The sequence below is a fragment of the Mirounga leonina genome, unplaced genomic scaffold (genome assembly GCF_011800145.1).
Source record: "Mirounga leonina isolate KUSES-001 unplaced genomic scaffold, KU_Mleo_1.0 Mir_91, whole genome shotgun sequence".
NCBI lineage: Eukaryota > Metazoa > Chordata > Mammalia > Carnivora > Phocidae > Mirounga > Mirounga leonina.
This window is the reverse complement of record NW_023270839.1, coordinates 20,562,958-20,583,479: the sequence shown is the minus strand read 5'-3', so window position 1 is coordinate 20,583,479 and position 20,522 is coordinate 20,562,958. Positions and strand designations below refer to the sequence as shown.

At 49.7% G+C, this 20,522-nt stretch overlaps 1 protein-coding gene and 2 long non-coding RNA genes across 10 annotated transcripts in view; 1 reads left to right on the top strand and 2 right to left on the bottom strand.

Moving 5' to 3' along the window:
* The window catches only part of FRMD5 (FERM domain containing 5), a 315,205-nt gene that overhangs the window by 257,521 nt on the left and 37,162 nt on the right, over positions 1 to 20,522 (top strand). For 7 of the 8 annotated variants that reach the window (XM_034994201.1, XM_034994202.1, XM_034994199.1 and 4 more), the window contains exons 2-4: positions 12,992 to 13,096; positions 17,714 to 17,756; positions 17,976 to 18,054. In XM_034994201.1, coding sequence (XP_034850092.1) covers positions 12,992 to 13,096; positions 17,714 to 17,756; positions 17,976 to 18,054 — 227 coding nt within the window. Of the gene's footprint in view, positions 1 to 12,991; positions 13,097 to 13,563; positions 13,597 to 17,713; positions 17,757 to 17,975; positions 18,055 to 20,522 lie in introns of those variants that run through there. The other variant, XM_034994203.1, reaches the window with a different exon arrangement.
* Positions 365 to 7,791, bottom strand: LOC118003311. The gene is made up of 3 exons (XR_004677307.1): positions 7,726 to 7,791; positions 6,924 to 6,985; positions 365 to 451 (listed from the first exon to the last, which is right to left on the bottom strand). It is a non-coding gene; the product is annotated as an uncharacterized LOC118003311 (long non-coding RNA).
* The window catches only part of LOC118003310, a 30,081-nt gene continuing 18,881 nt past the window's right edge, over positions 9,323 to 20,522 (bottom strand). The window contains exon 3 of the long non-coding RNA XR_004677306.1: positions 9,323 to 9,476. This is a non-coding gene — a long non-coding RNA (uncharacterized LOC118003310). The remainder of the gene's footprint in view (positions 9,477 to 20,522) is intronic.

Genomic DNA, 20,522 nt, shown 5'->3' with positions numbered 1-20,522 from the left:
GCACATACCATCCCACTGGACTTGTGAGAGATTCTCCCCTACCCAAAAATAAGGTTCACCTTCAGTTAAGGGAAAACTGAGGGAATCATCCCATCACTCTTTGTCCCTAGAGTCCCCCTGGTCAGGGAGAATAGGTATAAGTAACCTGGCCTCAAAAGAATTCTTACTTGGAGTGCAGAGAGAACTTGAATACACTGAGGTGGCTGCTCTGGGGCCCATTCCATTGACTGCCACTTACACAGTCTGATGTCACAACTTTTCTGAGGAAGCATCTTTGACTGATTGAAAACAACACCCCAGAGAAAATATAGAAGGCATTCTACCTGAAGAGAAAGACCCACAAGGCCGAATAAACTTGCCAGGGATGCATTGTTTTGCTGAAGCAGCTTTTCTCTTCAGGAGCTGATGATTTTCTCTGGCCTCTGCATGTCATGTTGAAGCTTAAGGACATCTGGAATGTACAAAGGGAGAACAAGATTGATACTAGCCTTTGGGGGTGGAGAAAGAGTGCATATGATCTCTCATGTTACAACCAACTCCAGCCTCAGCTCCCCAGTCTGTGGGATTTGGGATTGGTTACCAGCTGATCCCTAATCTCTAGGATGTAGAAATTTGGAAATATTCTAATCCCAAAAAAATTCTAAAAGAAAAAAAAATCTGGCCTTAAATACACCTTATTTCTTCTTCATCGTCTTCAAATATTGGTGACTATGTTACTGGTTTCCTGTTGATTTGGGGGATTTCTCCCTTTGTGTGCCCTCATGGAGAAGGCTGGCATCTGTACTGTTTCCAACAGGAGTGGTTTTCTGATTGAAGTGGGCCAGTAGTACCCGGTTCTAAGAGATTCAAAGAATTCAGAAAAGAATTCAACCAATGGGCTTAACTACATATTTAGATATATAGCCAGCGGATTATAAAGCCAACCCAAACCTGCAGAGAAGGATAGAATTGTAGGTTGCTTCCACAGGGACCATATGAGAAAATCGAAGAGTGTGAACTCTGGGGCAAGGCAGGCCTAGGTCTGAGTCCCACAAACTAGTCATGTGGTCTTAGACACGTCATGTAACTCCACTAAGACCTAGTTTCCTCTTTTGTAAGATGGGGTTAATAGAAACATTCCTTGTGGAATTGTTGTGAGCATTAGAGATACTGCTGGTGGAATGCTTTGCACATGATAGGCTCTTAGGAAATGGCAGTTACGATTTTGGCTTTGTGTTGAGAATGATGTGATGAACTCTGACATCCTATCAGTCTCCCTGGGAGTACTGTTGGCAGTGGTCCACATCCAGTGACTGCTCGAGGCAGGGGTATAAAAGGCCTGGTTATTTTGGCTCAACTTGGAACAATTCTGAAGGGCCATTCTAACTCCAGAGCTCCCCATGGATCAGCCAGGTGGATACCAGCCCGCATCCCAGCTCAGCTTCTCCCTCTGCCTACACCAGCCTCCCTCCACTCTTTTCCATGGGCATTGATCCCAAGAGCGCTTCTGAAACATGTTCGGGCATGCTAAAACTTATTCCAGAGTCTCTGCTTCCTGAGGAACCTGACCTCTGACAAGGGATAGGCAGGTATCCAATCTTGTGTTATGAATCACCCATTGGTCTAAGGAGCTGAAGCCTGAAGATGATCCTGTGGCACCTTAGCCAGCTGTCAGGAAATATTTTAGAAAGACAGGCAAAGCATCAGAAAAATTGTAAGGGAAGGAAGAAATCCCGAGAGACATGTGAAATTTGCCGTAGGAAGGCATTTGATAATTTCCAGAAGTTAAAAACACCCTAAATCTATTCCATGTGAGCCCAGGAGCCTGTAAATGTTTTCTAACATCAACTCCCTAAAAAGAACTTGGCTATGACATTCACATCAATCTAATTAAGCAGATGTAACGATTAGTCTTTTTCCAGTATTGAACTTTTAATTCCCTTTCCGATGGCAAGGACCCAGCTAGAGACCTTCCTGGAAGGAGCCCCATGTTTTCCTTTCTAATGACTGTGGCCTAAACAGTTATTTTGGAGCTGGGCTGTACTGTAGGTACCTTTCTGGTGCCCAGTGGCATTTAGGCTGGGAGTTCCCTGTCCACTCAAGTATAGCCTTTGGGAGCTAGAAGCAGAAAACTAGACAAAAGGTAATATCTGGGAGACCAAGCCTGCAATGAATTTCCAGGGTTAGGTGAGACTGCTCTGGACAGGGACTCCATCTCCAGGAACAGTCTCATCCCAACATGGTGCTTCTCTCTTCCTTCCTACCCTGATCTCAATGGGTATTAGGGGTTGGCCCGGAGGGAGGGCCTATCAGCCGGGTCATATCATGTAGTGGTTGACCCTCAAATACTTCCTGAGGGTCACGTACAAGGCACGGAGCTGTGCACCGAGCCTGCAGACGCTGGCTACCATGCTCCGTCTCTCCTGGTAATGGGGAGGAATGTGGACGTAAAGGTTGGAGGGGCAGCATAGGACAGGGCAGTCGTACGTAGGGTGATGAGTGCCATGAGATGAGAGCAGAGAAAATGACTTTTTGCCAAGTCCCTTTTTCATGTCTCTAAATCCCCATCTCTGCAACCCTGAGAATGCTCAAGCAGGGCCTGGCCCAGGGGAAGCCCTCAATAAATACATACTGAACTGAGTGTTTGTCCCAGTGGTTTGTCATCCACTGTTTGGCCTTCAAATTACACGATATTCAGCTTGCAGCAGATGTGCAAGATTTTTTTCAGCAGCGACATCTCGGCCAGTCCTCAGGGGACTCTTGGTTTCAGTGTTGGTGGCCTTGCTGTACAGAGATGACAGGGAGGTGCCAGAGGCCTCGGGGGTGCTGCTGGGCTCAAGGCTCCTGCCTCCCCTGCTCTCATTCCTGCTCTTCAGGCTGAAAAACTGCAGAGGAGCAGCAACATACTTCCACAAGTCTTGCCTCCTCTGTTTTCTCCATCACACCGCAAGGCCTGGACCATGTTCTTGCCTGATGCCCTGGGGATCTGGTCATCCCTCAGTGCATGTTAGCAGATATATTTCCAAGCCCAGGAATTATTTATAGACCAAGAGGCACCTGTTGCTGTTCAGCCACTAAAGTATTACATCTGGGAGAAGCCTCAGGAAACTGAGGTTCGTGGACCCGGAGGCATTTGCCTCACAGCCACACCCTTAGCTTCTACCTCAGCCCTGGTTCAGAGGCTCTCCCTCTGAGTAAACTTAGGACAGTGCAGGATGAGGTTGGAAAGGACACTTTGTCAGCCCCTTCCCATCTCTGTCACTCCCTATCCCTTGCTTATTGGACAGTTGAAGAGTTAATCTTCTATACAGGGCTGTGCAAATAAAATAGCCAGACTGTCACCCCAAGGCCCTTGTGTATAGAAATTCAGGAGCCCCACTGGCACTCTGGTTATAGTCGAGGAAACTGTGAGCTTGGAGAGGAGAGGGAGGTAGAGGCTCAGGATCCATCCTGAGGAGATTCTGCAACAGTCCTCACTGTGTGAGGCCAGAGATGTGCAATGGATGATCTAATGGGATTTTTCCATCGCTCACAGTGGAATAGAAAATGACCAGACTCGTAGCAAGATAATAGTTTCACACAATGGCCTTTACTGTCTCAGGCCTGCTAGAGGCGGTTTCTAGAATTGAATGAATTCTGTTTAGTTACTCTTTCCATTTACTTTGAGCAACAGCCTTGAGTTTTTTAAATTAATTAAACTAGCGATAAATGTGTTAGACCTCTACCTTCTACAGCTGCATGGTTAGCCTTTTCTGTTAAACTTTTTTTTTTTTTTATCCTCATTGAAGAGAACATGGGCCTGGAGTGTGATTACTCCAGTCAACTAATAACAGAATCAGAGACTTGGGGCACATAGGAGATGTGAGATCATGTACACACAGGGAAACCGTGGCTCATGGAGGAAAATGACTTGCCCGAGAACGGGCCTTTACTTTCTCCCATCAGTCCCCTCCTGCCCCTGACTCCCTGATCTATGCTGAACACAGGTGACTTGACTTCTGGGCATGGAATGGCATCTCCAGGGCACATATTCTGTACCCACCCATTTCCCCACCCCCAACAGAGGGCCAGCTGGATTCTTTCCTGGAAAAGAGAGAGGAAGCAGAAGGCAGCTCACGGCAGCCAAGATGGAAGTCTGACTGAGAAGCCGGAAGAGCACAGGTATAGAGGGAAGACAGCACTAGGCAGAGGTCTGGGGCAGCTCCCAACCCACCTCCTAGACAAGAGACACTAGAGGCTGGGAGAGGAGATGTTCTGAAACAGATTCCCTGCCTATGACAGCAGAATTGGGGTGGGAAGGGGCTTGTTCTCTGAATTAGGTTTGGAGGGTAACTGCGGGCTTTACTTTGCAATGATCTAGTTCGTGGCAAAAGAGCAGTGAGTTTTGAGCTCCTTAGCCATTGGAAGTAAATGGTAACTGGGGACTTGAACTTTCCAGCCGGCACTGTCACAAAAGGCAGAATTTGAAAACCTGGCAGGAAGGAGCAGAGTTCTCCACAGCACTTCCCTGGCAAGCCTAATGCTCTAAAGTCGATACTCTTGGTATGTGACACCGTGAGGGCTGAACACAAGTGAGAACTTGGCTGCCGGAGGTGGGCTGTGGCAGAATTCAAATATCTGCGTTTCCTCCCTTATCCCTGACGTCTTTGCTCCCAGAGCAGCTCGGGACCAGCGGGTGCCGGAGAAGGGTGGATCGGGTCCACTGGTCCACGACCAGCAGCAGCATCCCCTGGGAACGTGTTAGAGATGCACGTTATCAGGCCCGCCCCAGACCCACTGAGCCAGCAACCCTAGGAGAGCAGCCCCGCATTGTTTTAACGACCCTCCAGGTGATGCAGGCTGAAGTTTGGGAACCTCTGGTGTGGTTCTGAATTTGTTGTTTATCAAGGAAACTCTGCTTTTAAGTGAGCTGGCCATCTGCCTCCTAGCTTGCCCCTCTCCCCCCTCCCCTTCCACCAAAGGGACAGCCACTGCTGGGAGAGCTGGGGTTTGTCATGTTGCTTTCCCAGGCCTCGGCACTTGTATGGTAAACCATCTCTCTACCATCTGTTTGGCTCCTGGCCCCAGCTGCCTCTGTCCTCTCCCACAGCTCTCAGTTGTGTTGTGTGGTGCCAGTGAGGTGGTTTCCACTTCGTGCTGGGAAGGGAGATGCTCATGGAGGTGGGGCCCCCCCGCCCCGGGACCACAGACCACAGAGAGTCAGGCCCCGGCACCCGACCTCAGAGCTCTCACTGCTCCAATGAGGGGCTTTTCAAGGGCGGCCCTGTCCATCCTTCTCAAGAGAGGCAATGAGCATGCCCTGTCTCTCCCAGCTGGGAATGCCAGGGGCTATGAGTGGCTGAATGAGCTCCGGGGAACTCGGGGCTCCGGTCAGAGAGCTATGGGCTCTACTTGTCCATCCTTCCCTTTTTCTGTGTCAACAAGTTGGGCAGTCACCTGAGGATTGTGCCAGGGAAGAGTCTGAGACAACAGTTAGCTCCCCTAACTTTAACACCAGAGAGCACCAGTTATGTTTGTTGAGAGAGAGAGCGGCTCCGGGTTAATTTAATGAAATACATTTTGCCAAATGCTTTTTGCTTTTTGCTTTTTATTCTCATTGATGCCAAGGCATTAAAAGGTATAGTGGCTATTCCCCACTATAAATGTCGTATCTCATCCCCCACCGCACTCACCTCCTCCTTCCCAAGTGTTAGGAACGTGTCCAGAGCACGTCATAAGATGCTCTTTGTCTCTGTGGCCCTGAGTAGAAGCTGTCAGGCCCCCGAAGGATTTGGGTTGATGGCATATATTTGATATTTTCTACTCTTCTTCCAGCCTAGCCTCGGGAAAATGGCGTTGGGGTATGGAGAAAACACAAATCCGCGCTTTGAGAGCCCTGTGGGGCAGATTTCCAAAATAGTGGCCATCCCCATCAGCCAGGGTACATTGCACAGGCTGATGGAGAGCCAGAACCCACCTAAGTGTCCTTCTCCGGGGAGGACTGGTTTCTGTTCAGTGAGTGCGGTGGATCATTGCTAAGACATTGTCATGTTCACATCCATTCAGCCTAAGGAAAGAACAGGTCCCAGGAAGCAGAGGAATTTGGTAGGAAAAATACACGGGGTTTTTATGTATATTATGTCTCTTGTTTTTAAACCTCACAATCATCCTTTGGGAGATGTAGTATTAACCTTGTTTTCTGGATAAAGAAACGAAAGTTCGGAGAGATTGGGGGACAGGTCTGAGGTCACAAGCTGAGATGCGGCAGAGCAGGGCCCTGACTCCAAGCCCGGTGCTCATCCCCAGGGCCTCCGCCACCTTCCCTCCCAGAGCCCTTCCCCTCCCTGTCCCCCTTGCCCCCATCTCAACTTCTAGGGAACATGAGTGACCCGAGAGGACAGCTGCAAAGGAGACTGCACTAGGACTCAGAAATCCTGGCCTCTTTCCTTTATGGGCTGTGTCCAACTCAGAATCTGTCCTGTTTGTTGGTACAGGCAAATAAACAGTTTTCTGCTGAGAGGGAGGGAAATTGAAAGAATAGCTACAGGGCTAAAAGAACCAGTTAGATTGCTGAGCTTGCCATATTTCTGACCCTGGCCACCCAGGCCACTCCCTATAGCCCCAGAAATTCCCAGATTTGCCAAATAACATGGGCATTTGCCCTTTGCAAAAGAGAAGGAGTGGGGAGGCAATAAAATGAGTTGTTAAACTGTCTTTAGGGTTGGGGGCAAGGAGAGGTCTGTTTGCCCCAAAATGCTGGGATTTCTTTACAAGTGATCTGAAGCAACATGTTATGAGAGGCACAGGGTGTGTGTGTAAGAGAGAATATGAGATTCACAAAGTACAAAAATACAAAGTACTGAGTTTTTTCTAACAAGCCTTGCTGAGTTTTCAGTAATTTTGCAGCTGTGACATGACTAGTCCACAGAGATATTCGGCACTGGCTGGAAAAGTACAACCAAAACTTAGTCGATAGCAAGAAACAGTGATGCTTCTGAGGGTCACGTGACTTGTAAGACTGGCCTCCCTGTGGGAAAGATAGACAAATTTGCTTTTTTTTCAGGCCCAGCTCGGAGTGTTTTCCTTCCCAGGAACTTCACTGGGCACAAGGAACCCGCAGAGGCATGAGGATGCCTTGCCTCTAAAATCACCGCTGATATCTCAATAAGTCTAGCCTTTCCCTTAGCCCCACTCTTACAGACTCTACAACAGCAGGTTTGAAGGTTCTGCTCAGAGGGTCTTAGTTGATCTTGTTGAGGCTGGTTTGGCCATCTGTGCTGATGGAGCACTTGTCCTCCCTCCCATGACATTGGCTTGCACACAGTGACCTCCATGCTCCAGACTGTGTTTTCCCCACCCTGAGTGTGCATCCTCTGCAGGCCATTCCATGTGGCACTGAGCTAAGCCGGTTCTCTGACCCGAGCGAGGACTGCCAACAGGACTCCCTGAGGCACCATGCCTGGCATCTGAACCTACAGATAGCTCTTTGCATCATAAAAGTCACCCCGGCTCCCTCAGTTTGCACATCAAAAGGAGGGAGGTGGTGTTGGGGCAGGAAGTTGCTATCTTTAGTAAGAACTAGGTGAGGCCAGTGGCTGTAGGAGTCAGGGTGAGCATTGTTCTCTCCTTCTGAACTCTGACTTCCCTCCACTTGGGGCCTGGCCTCTCCCCGGGGACCCCATGGCCCTCTGGCTCCCCTGGTTGCATGGCTCCTGACACTTTGGCCTGGATCCCTAGCGCCTGCATGGGCCCCATCCTTGGGCCTACCCGCCGAGTTCTGGCATCCGTCTCCTCTGAGAGTGAGGAGCCAAGAGCATGCTGGGTCGGGCTCCCCTGTGAGTCTGCTGCATTTGGGGTGACCTGCCGCAAAAACGGGCCGGCTGCACTGCTCCCTGGAATGAGCTGCTCTGTCTTCTCCCGGAGTGAGCTTGGCGGCTCTTCTAGCTGCCGCCTCAGCAGTTCCTGGACAGATTCTGTTGGTTTACGACTAAGCAAGAAAAGCGGACTCCTGAGCCAGGAGCTCAGCAGGGATTCCTTCCCTTCAAAGAAAAATGCAAATGAGCATGGAAGGTGCTGATGTTAAGAAATCTGCCCCTCCCCGCCCTTGCGGGCCCCTTGTCCTCCCTCCCCTCAGAAAGCTGGGCTGGTGTAGCGTGTGAACACAGGGGCAGGAATGCACCCCAGGAATTGATTCACACTTTCTGGCTCAGCTTACTCATGCCATGGCCCCGAGAAGATGAGCTTCTGTGGCCGTCCCTCTGTGACGTTCAGGAGCATTCCACATCATCTGCTCCTGAACCTGGCAGACACTGGCGCACACATGCCTTCAGAGGACACTGATAAAGAAAGCAGCCTTTCTCTGGCCTGTACGAAATTTAAATATAAAGCTGAGCTAGAACTGAGGCTGCGATGCCGTCCCACCCCTGCAGCCGCATCCTTCCCTGTTGGGTGCCTAAGGACAACTGGTTCAGCTCTTGCCCTCTCCTCTAGGCATCCCCTCCTTGGCCGTGGCCTCCTGACACCCCTGGGCTCTTGTGCTCTTGGACTGCAGATACCACTGCCTACTACCCTCCCTCTCACGTCTGCCTTCTCTAAGGGCCCAGGAAACCGTGGCCAGTTCCTCTTTAATAGCACGTAGCCCAGGGCCTGAGAAAGTTGTGATCGCTCTTGCCCTCTTCAAGACTCAAGTAGTTTACACGTAAAATCTGCCTACCTCACGGGTAAGCTGACTGAATGAGGTGAGGCCTAATGAGTGGGGGCCTTTCTACATGTTAGCCCCTCTGATCAGGATGCACTATGCCAGAGTCCCTGGGATTAACCCCACGATGGGTTAGAATAAAGCTGCTCTCCTATCCAAAGTTATTGATTATGAGGCAGAAAATGCAATTAACCTTGAATAAGTTTAGGTCACTCGCCCACACTTGCTTACTGCTTGCTGCCTCAGTCTCTTCCCTGAAGAATAGAGAACCAGAGCCTGGAGCTCCAGGGAGGAGCAAGAGTATGAATTCTCCCAACCTGAGAGTTGCGTGATTCTAAGGAGTTCATCCATCATTCTGCACACCATACAGAGAGAGTAAACTATTTTCAAATAGGTACTATTGTGGTTTACAAAATACAAATTGATTTGTATTAGTAAGTTATGTTGACCCAGTAATATCTTTGGCAAGAGAATAACCTCAGAGGCTTAGCTGGATTTGGGTGCCCTGCTGCAGCTCACTTGTCCTGAAGATAAACATCCTCAGGCTTGGAGCCCTGACTTTGTGATAAACAGTAATCACCTGTCAATGCAAGTGCTTGTTTCCCCAGCGTAATCAATGGCACAACATTCAGCACACAACACACGGTGCAGCTTGTGGTGTCAGAGCAACTGTATGCAAAGGGAAGAGAAGACCATACTCACTGGATTTTGCCATCCCACCAAAAGAGAAGACTCGGAGACCACAGAATATTCCAGAAAGCCCCAGATGTAGTACAGGGAGACCACAGAAAGAGGATCCTAGGACACAGCTGGCTGGCATCTGAAAGTACAAGGCCAGGAAGTTTAAAATTCCTATACTTACCCCTGCCGATGGCTTCTCGTAGGGAGGCCACCATGGTGGTTCAGCTGACTGTGACTCCCTGCCCCAAGGCTGCCTGAGGCCACTTCGCCAGCCCCTGGCGTGAGTGTTCCAAGAGAGGGGCGGGTTGCAACCCTCTGTGAAAGGTGCCCCAGCAGTGCTCTGAAGTGATGCTGCCTTGTGTTTCTGCCAGGAATTTAAACTTGATGGAGGGGTTCCTGGGTGGCTCAGATGGTTAAGTGTCTGCCTTCGGCTCAGGTCATGATCCTGGGGTCCTGGGATTGAGTCCCGCATCGGGCTCCCTGCTCCGTGGGGAGCCTGCTTCTCCCTCTGCCTCTCCCCCTGCTCATGCTCACTCGCTCTCTCTCTCTGTATCTCTGTCAAATGAATAAATTTTTTAAAAAATCTTTAAAAAAAAATAAACTTGATGGACTTCTGCCATAAGGAGGGACTCTGTTCCTGCCTCTCTCCCCGTTCCCCTCACCTCCCACCCTCCAGCCTCAGAGAAACAGTAAAGGAAGATGCTTCTCTTCATTAGTCTTCATAAGAGCCTTGTAGCTCAAAACCATGCATCTACCACCGGCAAATGGAACCTGAGGGAACTATGACTTCGTGGTGGGGAGCAGGAGTTTCATCAGATGCTAAAAAGTAGCAAGAAAAAAGATCCTGTTCTATTGATATAAGGGAAGTATAATGGGATTTTTTTTTTTTTTTTTTTTTTGGTAACTATCTGAAGAGAAAAAGCCATGTTTGTTTTTTCTTCCTGTGAAGTGGGAGAACTCTGAGTTTAGATCTACTGAATATAAAGTTCTCGCCAACTAAGGTCCCTACGAATGTATCCGAGTTGCCCGCTCCTGCAAATGAGTTATTTTTATGGCAGACATGATTCTCATTAAAAGTTCTTGTGATTTCTATCACACGAGACACATTTTCCCCATGGCTACCCCAGGCTCCTGCTGATATGGTTGTTGTAGGGATGGAAGTGAACTACGTCAGCCATTAAAACGCACCCTAACTGATCACCATGAAGTAGCCACCTCGATGCAAAGTAAAATTTTCAGAGAAAAATATTCACAATATGCAACTGCTTCTTAATATTCCATTCCAGTTGCTCTGGGAGAGAGAATAGTACAGGACATGCCGCTTGGGATGGAGTGAAACATTTCCTCTGCTCCCAGAAGAACCTTAAAAAAGAGTTTAAGCTCTTCCCACACTCTGGGGTATTGGTGAGGAAAGAGTTAGCAGTCCCTGCCCAAAAAGACAGTTGTTGATGGAGTCTTTCGCAAAACCTGGTTTATAACCCACTGCCCAGAAGTCCCAGCGTGAGTCGTAACAAGAGTAGCTCTTTCTGGTGGGAGATCAAAGGGTGTAAGAATTGGGGCAGCTGCTTGGGATTGTGTTAAGAGGGAGTGTGGGGCCAGCAGAAGAGGAAGGGAGGTGCCCAATGGCGCTGCCTTCCTTACTTGAGCTGTCTACTCACTCATCCTTCCAATCCTGCAAGGATAAGCTTCTTAAGATATTTGCTGAGAGATTGGATATCCTGCCCTAGTTCTCCTTGGAAAGTACAGGGTGAGCTGGCAGAAGGGGAAGAGGTGAGGTGTAAACCTTTCGTGGAGGTCTGAGAGGTCTGCCCATTCTTGGAGCAGTGCCAGGCCCTTGGGCCTTCACACAGGTGAGATCCTTCGGATTTTATAAGTCAGCCTTGATTTTGGTTGCAAAATGAGACACAGGCCCCCCAGAGATGATAGTCTCCGCGGAGCTGCAGGGACCACTGGGGATAGGCCTCGAGATTGCTGTGTTGCGGAGCTCCAGATATTCTGACACTTTCCCGCAAGTCATTCTCCTCCCAGCGCATCCCAGATACCAACACAGGTCCCTGGAGGAGAAGTTAAAGGTTTAGAAATGGCCTAATTTCCTAATTTATGAAAACTTTTAGCCAACCCTCTACCTTCTGTTCATTCGGTTGTTCACTTATTCAGTGAATAATTGTTGAGGATGTAGCTGCCATCTGCCAGGCCCCGTGCTGAGTTCTGGGGGAGGGCTCCTGCCTTCAGGAAAACTACAGCCTAGCAAGGGAGCAGACAGTAAATAAACAAGTAAACAAATCAACAGGGCAATTACAGATTGTTGTAAGTCCCATGAAGGGAATACGCAGGATAAATGAGATCATAATTGGGAGGGGCCCCTCTGCAGAGGGGACATTTGAGCTGAGACCTCGAGAGAAGGAGTGGCCATGGAAAGAGCTGGAGGAAGGGCCGTCCAGGCAGAGGGCATACAGGGACCCAGGGGTGGAAGGCCTTGGAGCATCAGGGAGAGAAGGCGTGGCGAGAGCAGCGAGGAGAATGATTCAGGAGGAGTTCACAGGAGGCACGAGCTAGGGTGTTAGAGCCTTGGAGGCCATGGTCAGAGTTTAGGTTTCATTCTGAGAGCGATGGGGAGCCGCTGACAGTGTTAAGCAAGAGTGGTGATCTAATTAAAGATCACTGTGTGCTCACTGCCACGTTGTTTGTAGTAGCAGATAAGAAACGAATTCCACGAATACGGATTCGGGTACGTACATGTGGGTTCATCCCAGTGGTCTGCAGCAGTTAAAAACCGTGACGCATGTCTATATGTACTGCCAGAGAAGGATTCGCAAGATACCCTTGGTAGGAGAAAAAAAAAACCACAAGAAATAGGATACAGCATAAAATATGCTGCCACTATATTTTAAAAAGTGCTATATATGTATATGGGCTTGCCCGTGTATAAAATCCCACATTAAGAATACACAAGGAGCTGGTCATGGGTTGCTTCTGGGGAGGGGAACTGAGGCACAGGGTGACCAGGATGGAAGGGAGACCTGCCCTTCATAGTGTATTCTTTTGTACGTTCGAATATATTAGTATGCCTGTGTTACATATTCAGCAAAAAAAGGTCCCATGTCTAAATTGTGGTCACCGTGTTTGCTATGTGGAGAGAGGCTGTTGAGAGATGGTGGTGGCTTGACTATGGGGTTGGAGACAGGAAGGTGGATTCAGGATCTATGTCAGAGGCAGGACCAGCTGGACTCAGTGTATCCCACGCTGATTGCCCCGCTCCCACAAGTTCAGGAAAGCTTCATGCATTTGAGATTGCAACTGGGCTTACCCGACTCTCCTGTGACTTCTCTGACATCTTTGTGGACTGAAGGATTCTTGGGCTCCTTCCAGGTGCAAAAAGCCTTGGAACTTGAGAGACTGTCTAATGCATCACAATATGGAGGACACGGTTACAGACATGTGCCCTTTTCATATCCTCATCCAACTTCTAGACGATTTTTTTTAAGTAACCTCTAGGCCCAATGTGGGGCTTGAACACATGACCCTGAGGTCAAGAGTCTCATGCTCTACCAAATGAGCTGGCCAGGCGCCCCTGAATGGTTTTTAATGACAATCAAAACGAAGTTACACTGAAGAAGCCCTGTCGTTTCTCCATGGAGCTTGCTTTCTTTGCAGAGAGATGCCAAGGGCCAGTACCTGTTTGACCTTCTTTGCCACCACCTGAACCTTCTTGAGAAAGACTACTTTGGGATCCGCTTTGTGGACCCAGACAAGCAGCGGGTAAGTCAATATTTGAAGCGCAAATATTCGCTGACCTCCTGAGGGCTGGTCAGTAGCCTGAGTCCTTGGACTGCCACTCATACTCTTGAGTTTAGCCTCAGGGATGAGTGGCCCCCCGGGCCCCGCATTTGGGCGTCACCTCTTCAGATCACGTAGCCACCTTGGCAGAGCTCAGCGAGTGTGGCCCGCCGTTCGCAGATGCTGAGATTGGCAGCCTAGAGGGCTGACGTGATCTGCCCAAAGCTGCCCGGTTGGTGGCAGGGCAGCGGGGCTGGTGTTACTGTCTTCGAGCACAGGTCACAGGCTGAGCCTCTCCTGCCCGCTCTGTAGTGACTGAGCTGAGCCACACAGTTCCGGCTCGGAAGGGCCCCACCTTCCACCAGTTTGCGCAGGACAGAGATCGAGCCGAACTGACATGGGCCCCTGAGCACCTTGCAAATGCTTCGGTTCTCGTTCTGCTCCACAGACACGGGGCTCATTCCGGACGGAGATGAGAACAGGTCCGTCACCCCCAGGCCCCAGCCTCCCCTGACCTGTCTCCTCCCTGCTGTGGCTCTCCAGATGCCATCCTTCTCTCTTCCCATAGCCTCCGCCTGTACAGCCCCGCTGTCCAGAACATCTCTTCTCCCTTTCCTCCCCTCTCCGCACTCCACGCTTTGCTTCTGGCTGTCTCCTTCTCACGTGTAATGTCTCAGCTTGGACTTGCACTTCTTCCAGGGATTCTTCCCCCACCCCCACCGTGAACGAGGGGTCCCTCCTGTGTGCCCCACAGGCCCTGTGCTACCCCTCTTGTAGCACTTTCTACGCCATGCTATGGTTGCCTGTTGGATTACCTGTGTTCCGGGCAAAAATGGAAGTTCCATGAGTGCATGCACTTTCTCTCACTCAGCACTACATCCCATAGAACGAGCACAGGGCCTAGAATGTAGTGGACGTTCAGTCCCCAAAGTGGACTTTGCTGAAGGAGTGATGAGTGGGTGAGTTCATGGTGTATGATGCCAAAAATTTCCCCCTCCACTTGCCCAGCTGCTCCACTAGCAGACATCTGCACTTCCTAGAACTTCTTTTTATCAGCCCTTTCCTTTCTGTGGGGATGTATTCTCTGGTGCCCCCACTGAAGTGGGAAAACATGCAGAAGCATTCGGGCCTGTCTCCCCCTTCCCTATACCCCTGCCCACCCCCCACTTTGGTCTACCATCCTCCAAAGATATTATCAGCACAAAATCCCAGAGGGTCCCCCTTCCATGGGTTCACTGATTTTCTTCACAGCTCCAAACATGGGTTCCATCTCTGTTGTCACTGGGGGCCTCAGAGCCCCCGAAGGCACAGTCCCCTAGCAATGCCCAGGACCGCAGGTAATGAGTGAATGGATACACGCCTCAGCATGCCAGAGTCAAGTGCTGTTTTGTTCTTTGATGCTCTGAGCCACTGTGTCTCCAGGTCACATTTAGAGTTTTCTGCTGAACACTTTAGCTTAAAGAAAGAATCCATAGGACTGTATCCCTTTCTTTTGAAAAGCCCTGCCCCCTTCTCTGACATATTCTGGTCCTCTTGGCTCAGCAGAATTTTGAGCATCACCACTGTTTAGGAAGTAAGGTCAGCCCCTTGCCCTATGAAGTCTCCAGTCTTGACGTAAATACTGTCCTTAGCTCTAGAACCTCAAAAGGGCCATGATACCAGGAAGCTACATGTCCTCACATGCTGTAGGTGTCCATTCACTATAAAATGATGGACTGTTTTTACCAGGGGGTTTCTTGTTGTTTATTTTTTTGGTCTGAGCTGTTTTCTTCTTAAGAGGGAAGGCAGGTTACCCCAAGTTCTCTTCATCTCCTGAAGAGAGTGGCTTATGAAGAAAAAGAAACAAAACATATCCTCATTATTTTCTAGTTAGGTCAAAATGTGCTTAAGAAGAATAAGAGAGTACATGGAGGGGATAAAGACCAAAGCAGGAGGAGACAGAGAAATATAAAGAAATGGAGAAACGGGGAAATAAACCTGTATGGAGCGGCTACTGTGTGCTGGGCTCTGCACTGAGCACAAACCCAGGCCTTTCAGCCCATGTATGTTGAGCCCTGAGTTCTATCAGGCATGAAGCTAAGAGCTTCCCACATGTTCTTTAATCCTTATACAAATAAGCCGAGTATCCACAAGTCAAATAGCCATTCTCTGGCTGAGGAAATAAAATGTCAGGTTAAGGAGTGACTTGCCCAAGGCGTATGGCACTGCCAGTCTCCAGCTCGGAGCTGTCTGATGCCAGGCTCTGTATGGGTTCTAAGGTTCCAGCTGAATTCATACCTGACAGTTTCTGAAGTTCTGTGACTGTGCTGAGGGGTTAAGGAGAGCAGAGAGGCTTGGAAAGGTGCTTGAGAGTTGTGGGGAAATTGTCACCCTAGATTGGGTGACTCGTGGTAGAGAATGGAGGGGGTAAGCTCCCCACTCCCTTAGGTTGTGAGGTCCTAAAATAAACCTCCTCCCCTGGGGCACCAGAACTCAAGCTCACATCCACCCCCTCACTGCCTGCACAGGTGCCCGTGGGGTCTGGGAACGCTCCTGGTCCCTCCTGGGGGACCCACAGCGGGGAGCCTATTGCTGGCTCAGGTCCAGGGCCTCAGCCTGCTCTCAGACTCTCCTTTCAGACTGGAGGCACCCTTTCCAGCCACCAGAGCCTCCAGATCGTGCCACATTGGCCCAATGACCCAGATACGGGTGGAAACTGTCCTCTCTGAACCTTCTTTTCTCTTCTCCTGACCCTTCCTCCCCAGTCTCCTGTTATCAGTTTGCTAGTGATTGTGGGACCCAGATTTAGCCAGACCGCTGCAAAGGGTAACTCTGGCCATCACTCCCTTTTGGGGATCCTGATTTCTCTTGATTTCTCTACCAGACCCTTAAAATCTCCTGGACAAGCTGTTATGGCTTTCACCTCCCCCCCCCCCACCCGGCGCTGTCTCCAACAGCCTTTCACTACAGTGCAGACTGAAGTCCTCTTCAGCCCTGGCCGAGGGGAATAGGCTTTTTGTCATTCAGCTCCACCTGCCTTCTGCTGAGAACGCATCTCACGGTCTTCCCTTGTAGTTTCTATCTTCCATTGTTTGTTTATTTTAATCTATCCCTCAGATGCCTGGGGGTATTCTGAGCCCCAGACACTCGCTGTGTTCTCCTAGCTGGACACAATTCCGACGTGCTCCAATCAGACGGGCCTCCTCCGCCTTCACAGGCTCAGCCTCGAACCCCACTTGTTCCTGTGCAATTTCATCTCTTGCCTTTGCTTCCCCATGAAGCCAAGCCGCGGTGGGCCGTGTAATGTGAGAAGGACCTCTTAACCACATTGAGTGGCTATAATGAGTTGCCAGCCTCGTGGGAACTCAGATCAGAGGAAGCAAGAGAGCAGAATGTCAGCCCAGATTATCCATGTGGAGCTGACGGAGGAACTGGCTCTTAGTGGGTCCATTAACTGTGTGACCCACAGCCCAGCCCAGAAGGTGAGAGCTAGGAACCGCGGGAGGCCAGGATGCTGTCTGCACGGCCCTGGCTTCTTTCCTGCCAGAGGGAAGGTTCTGCCAAGATGTTGCTCTAAATGGAAGTAGCCAGAAAAGAGGGAGATGTGGACCCAGCATGGACCCGCTTCCTTCGTCCGTTTGGTAGCTGTATCTTGAACACTCTTCAGGGCACCGGCAGCTGACAGTTTTCTGCCTTCACAGAGCTTATGGCTAATGGTTTCAGTCTACTTCCAGATAATCAAATCCCAAGTAACAGCCGTTGTAGCTTTCTGCAAACTGTCAAATTTATTGATTAGCATAAAAGCAACAAACATCAATAATGCATTTTATAAAGCATTCATGTAGAACTGGGAAACAGTTATAGAATGATCTCATTGCTTCCTTTCCGCAAACATAAGTACCATGGGGGAAAAAAAATGTATTGCTACTATATCCTGCCTCTACGAAAATCCAAGGGAAAAACGATACGATCCTACACATTAGTTGTGGTTAGTTATCTTATGAGACTGAGACTTTAAACATCCCTGGATGCCAAGGAATCTGAGTATGTATGCCCTAACACAAGGGTTGGCAATATGCTACTCAAACAAAGATGGAGGATGCACCAGCCATCCCTGCCTTCTCACCATTGATGAAATTCCACCTGTTAATACTTTCTAGAGCCACGACCAATAGCCTCTGTCCCCACTGCCCACCCCTGCCAAAAAAAAAAAAATAGCTGGCACATAACACAAACACACACAATCCACTAATGTCAGCGTCTCCCTGCTCAAGACAGGCGGGGCTTTGTCCCCATTACACATACGTGCATTCGCTTGTGCCTAATGGTATGCCAGAAATACGGCTCAGAACCCTGGCACCCTACTTTGGAAGGCAGCATTGCCAGGGAAGCCCAGAAATGGCATCTGAAGCTGGAACTTTTCCCCCTTCACAGCTGGTTCCATGGGGAGCTTACTTGCAAAACTCCTATCACTCTCTGCTCTCCAAGCCTACATATCACAAGCTTTGGGCTGCTTTCACCCTGGGCTACAATCTGTCCAGTTATTTAAATTGGGTAAAACAAGTTAGAGTTGACACTGCTTCTCATTCGGGTTTTCTTGTTCTGTGTTCTCTGTTTCAGCATTGGTTGGAGTTTACAAAGTCTGTGGTGAAGCAATTGAGATGTAAGTATTCTTCATGAAAAGGTGGGGAGCCTCACCCCTGGGGAGGGTGGGATGAAACCTCCCGCATTTAGTAAGTCTTGGTCATTGCCCACCGTTCCTGTATAAGTTTGCCCTATACCTGTGAGGACTTTCTGATGATGCATCCCAGTGGGGAGGGAAGCCTGGTCATCCTCTGGGGGAAGGGTCTTTCCTGAGACGGGCACATCTCTGTCTCTGCAGCCCAGCCTCCATTCACCATGTGTTTCCGCGTGAAGTTTTACCCCGCAGATCCTGCTGCCCTGAAAGAAGAGATAACCAGGTAAGGCTGAACTTCCCTCAGCCACTGAGACTTGTTGGAGAGGAAAGAGGGACTGGAGCCTCTCCGATCCTCTATTTTGGAAGCTTCTCACTCTTATAAGGAAGGAATCTTCCTAAATATAACCTTACTTCTTCTGTATTTCATTTCCACATGCTTTCTTTGCTCACCCCCTCAATGGAACTGGAACAGAGTGAGCTGCTTTCCTTCGAGAAGTGTGAATACTTCACGTAAACTAGCCATCTATAAGGAGACCTGGAGTCATTACTTAATCAAAAGCATTTTTTTCTTTTACCAAGGCTGTGGCCACCATGGATGTTTTTGGAGAGGGTGGGTTGCTTTTGTTGGGGGAGGGGGATGTTGCTTGAAATAGACTCCAGTGTCCTAACGTCCTCGGGAAATGCCAAAGCAGGACACTGCAAAATAAGCCGGGAAACACTGAAGATTTTAAATCCAAGTGGATAAACTCCAGTGTGCTGACGGATCTGGCCCGTGATGAACGCTTCCTTGTGGGGACCGTGTTCTGTGGCAGGCACACAGCTGCACGGAATGAATCCTATCTCATCCAGCACCACGTGAGGATGAGAAGGAACTTCTGTGCCCACATCATCCTACAAGAGGGTCAAAGAATAGGCGTTTCAAAGCTTCACCAGGGTTTTGTATATATGAGCCAAATTCACTCTGAAAGTCTTGCCTCAGAGACTCAGCAATGCTCTGTACCAGGCATCCTTAATTTTTATATTAGAAATATCTAATTTGGACATGAGCAGAATGTTGGTGTTATCTCTGAGAGGGCGGGGCCCTAGAGCAAGAGATGATGCCAGGGAACCCTAGAGCTGAGGAAGAGAGAGAGCTCTGCCAGCTCTCCGCCTCCCCCAAAAACCCTGGAGACCGCAGAGACCGGGATGAGGCCGTGGCCAGTTATAGAGACTCTGTCCTGTAAGTCTTTGCCATCTACTTCCAGATCCTGAACTGCTTGGGAGAATTCCAAAGAAAGGAAAGAGGAGGGAAGAAGGGAGGAAGAAGGAATATGGACTTACATTCACTTCCTGTTCCGAAGAGCGTGCCACTGGCTTTATGTCAGATAAAAGGAGCTAAAGTTTTTCTGAGAAGGAAAACGAGGAAATGGGGAGAGTAAGAGGGCAGGAAACAGGGCTAAGTAGTGCAAAGGAAGCAAAGAAGTGGGACGGAGAGGAGAAGTGGCTTCTTACGTGGGTCCCAGTGGAGGCTGGGGGGGATCTTGCAGTGCAGTCGGGAGGATGAGGAAGGTTGTTTCCTCGGGTTGCTCAGGGCGGTCTACATGCACCAACTTTGAAGCACTGAGGCCAGGGAGGGCATTCATGCTCCTTACCGGGCATGGGAACGGCAGGTTCTGTTCATCCACACGGAAGTGGATGTGGCTCCCACTTTGCTCATCCAAGTACAGGAGCAATCCTGTAGTTTTAGGAGCACGAGCCCGCCCTGCTCAGGACCTTCAGAGCATTTGCCTCACTCTGAACCTGTCCCTCTCCCCGCAACCTGCTTCCCTGCCAAAAGAGGTGGTGATCCCAAGGCAGACCCAGAAGGCCACACTCCTGTCCACGTGTCTGGGCAAACTTAACACCTCTTTCTTGAGAACCTGGCACCTTGCCTCCTAACACCACACCTCAGGATCTCCTGGTCTCCACCTCACGCAACCAACAGTGAGGATGACAGGGATGATTCTAACAACTCAGTGAGCGGCCAGTGAGAGCACGGCAGACACATGGCTTTCTGATTTGATTAGAGGGCAAAAATATATGGTTATCTTGGCCCTTTGGAGCTCTTAACAATACAATTTTCTAAATCAAATGTTCCTCCATAATACTAATGGACAGACTATCCTACTCAAAAAGCAGCATAGACCTGGAAACTCAGATCCTATTTCTGTCACTTCTCAGCTTGGGCCTTGGACCCAAGATATTTAACCTGTCTGACCTTCAGATCCCTTATTTATAAAATGAGGAAGAGTAACAGCTCCCGCATGGAATTGTTGGGAGAACTGACCCCTACACTAGGGTCTTGTACTTTGTGATACACTCTGCCCCGCCCCCGACCCCGGCAAGCCTTTCCCTGAGCAGAGGCTGCCAGATGGATTACGTGGTCCATGGACCCCCGAGGGCTCCGCACAGGGCACAGGTACAGTTAGCTGTGGCTTCTCTCCTTTGTTGAGGTTAAAGGCGCTTCTTTTCTGAGACTCCCCACTCCTCCTCGGTCCTTTTCCCCGACCAGCTAGAGTCCTACCACTTAAGCAGCTAGTTTTTGAGGACTCAGAGAAAAAGCCATCCCAGGTGACCAGTCATCCAAGTCCTAGTGGCACAGCATGAGGGCCATGGCCAGGCCTCTCTCCAGGTCAGCAGGCTTCAAAGGCACTGACAAGGGTGTGAGCTTCTCCCCCTTCCGCGCACATCTGTGCTGAGCATCCTCGACTGTTCTCCCCTTGCTCTCCACCT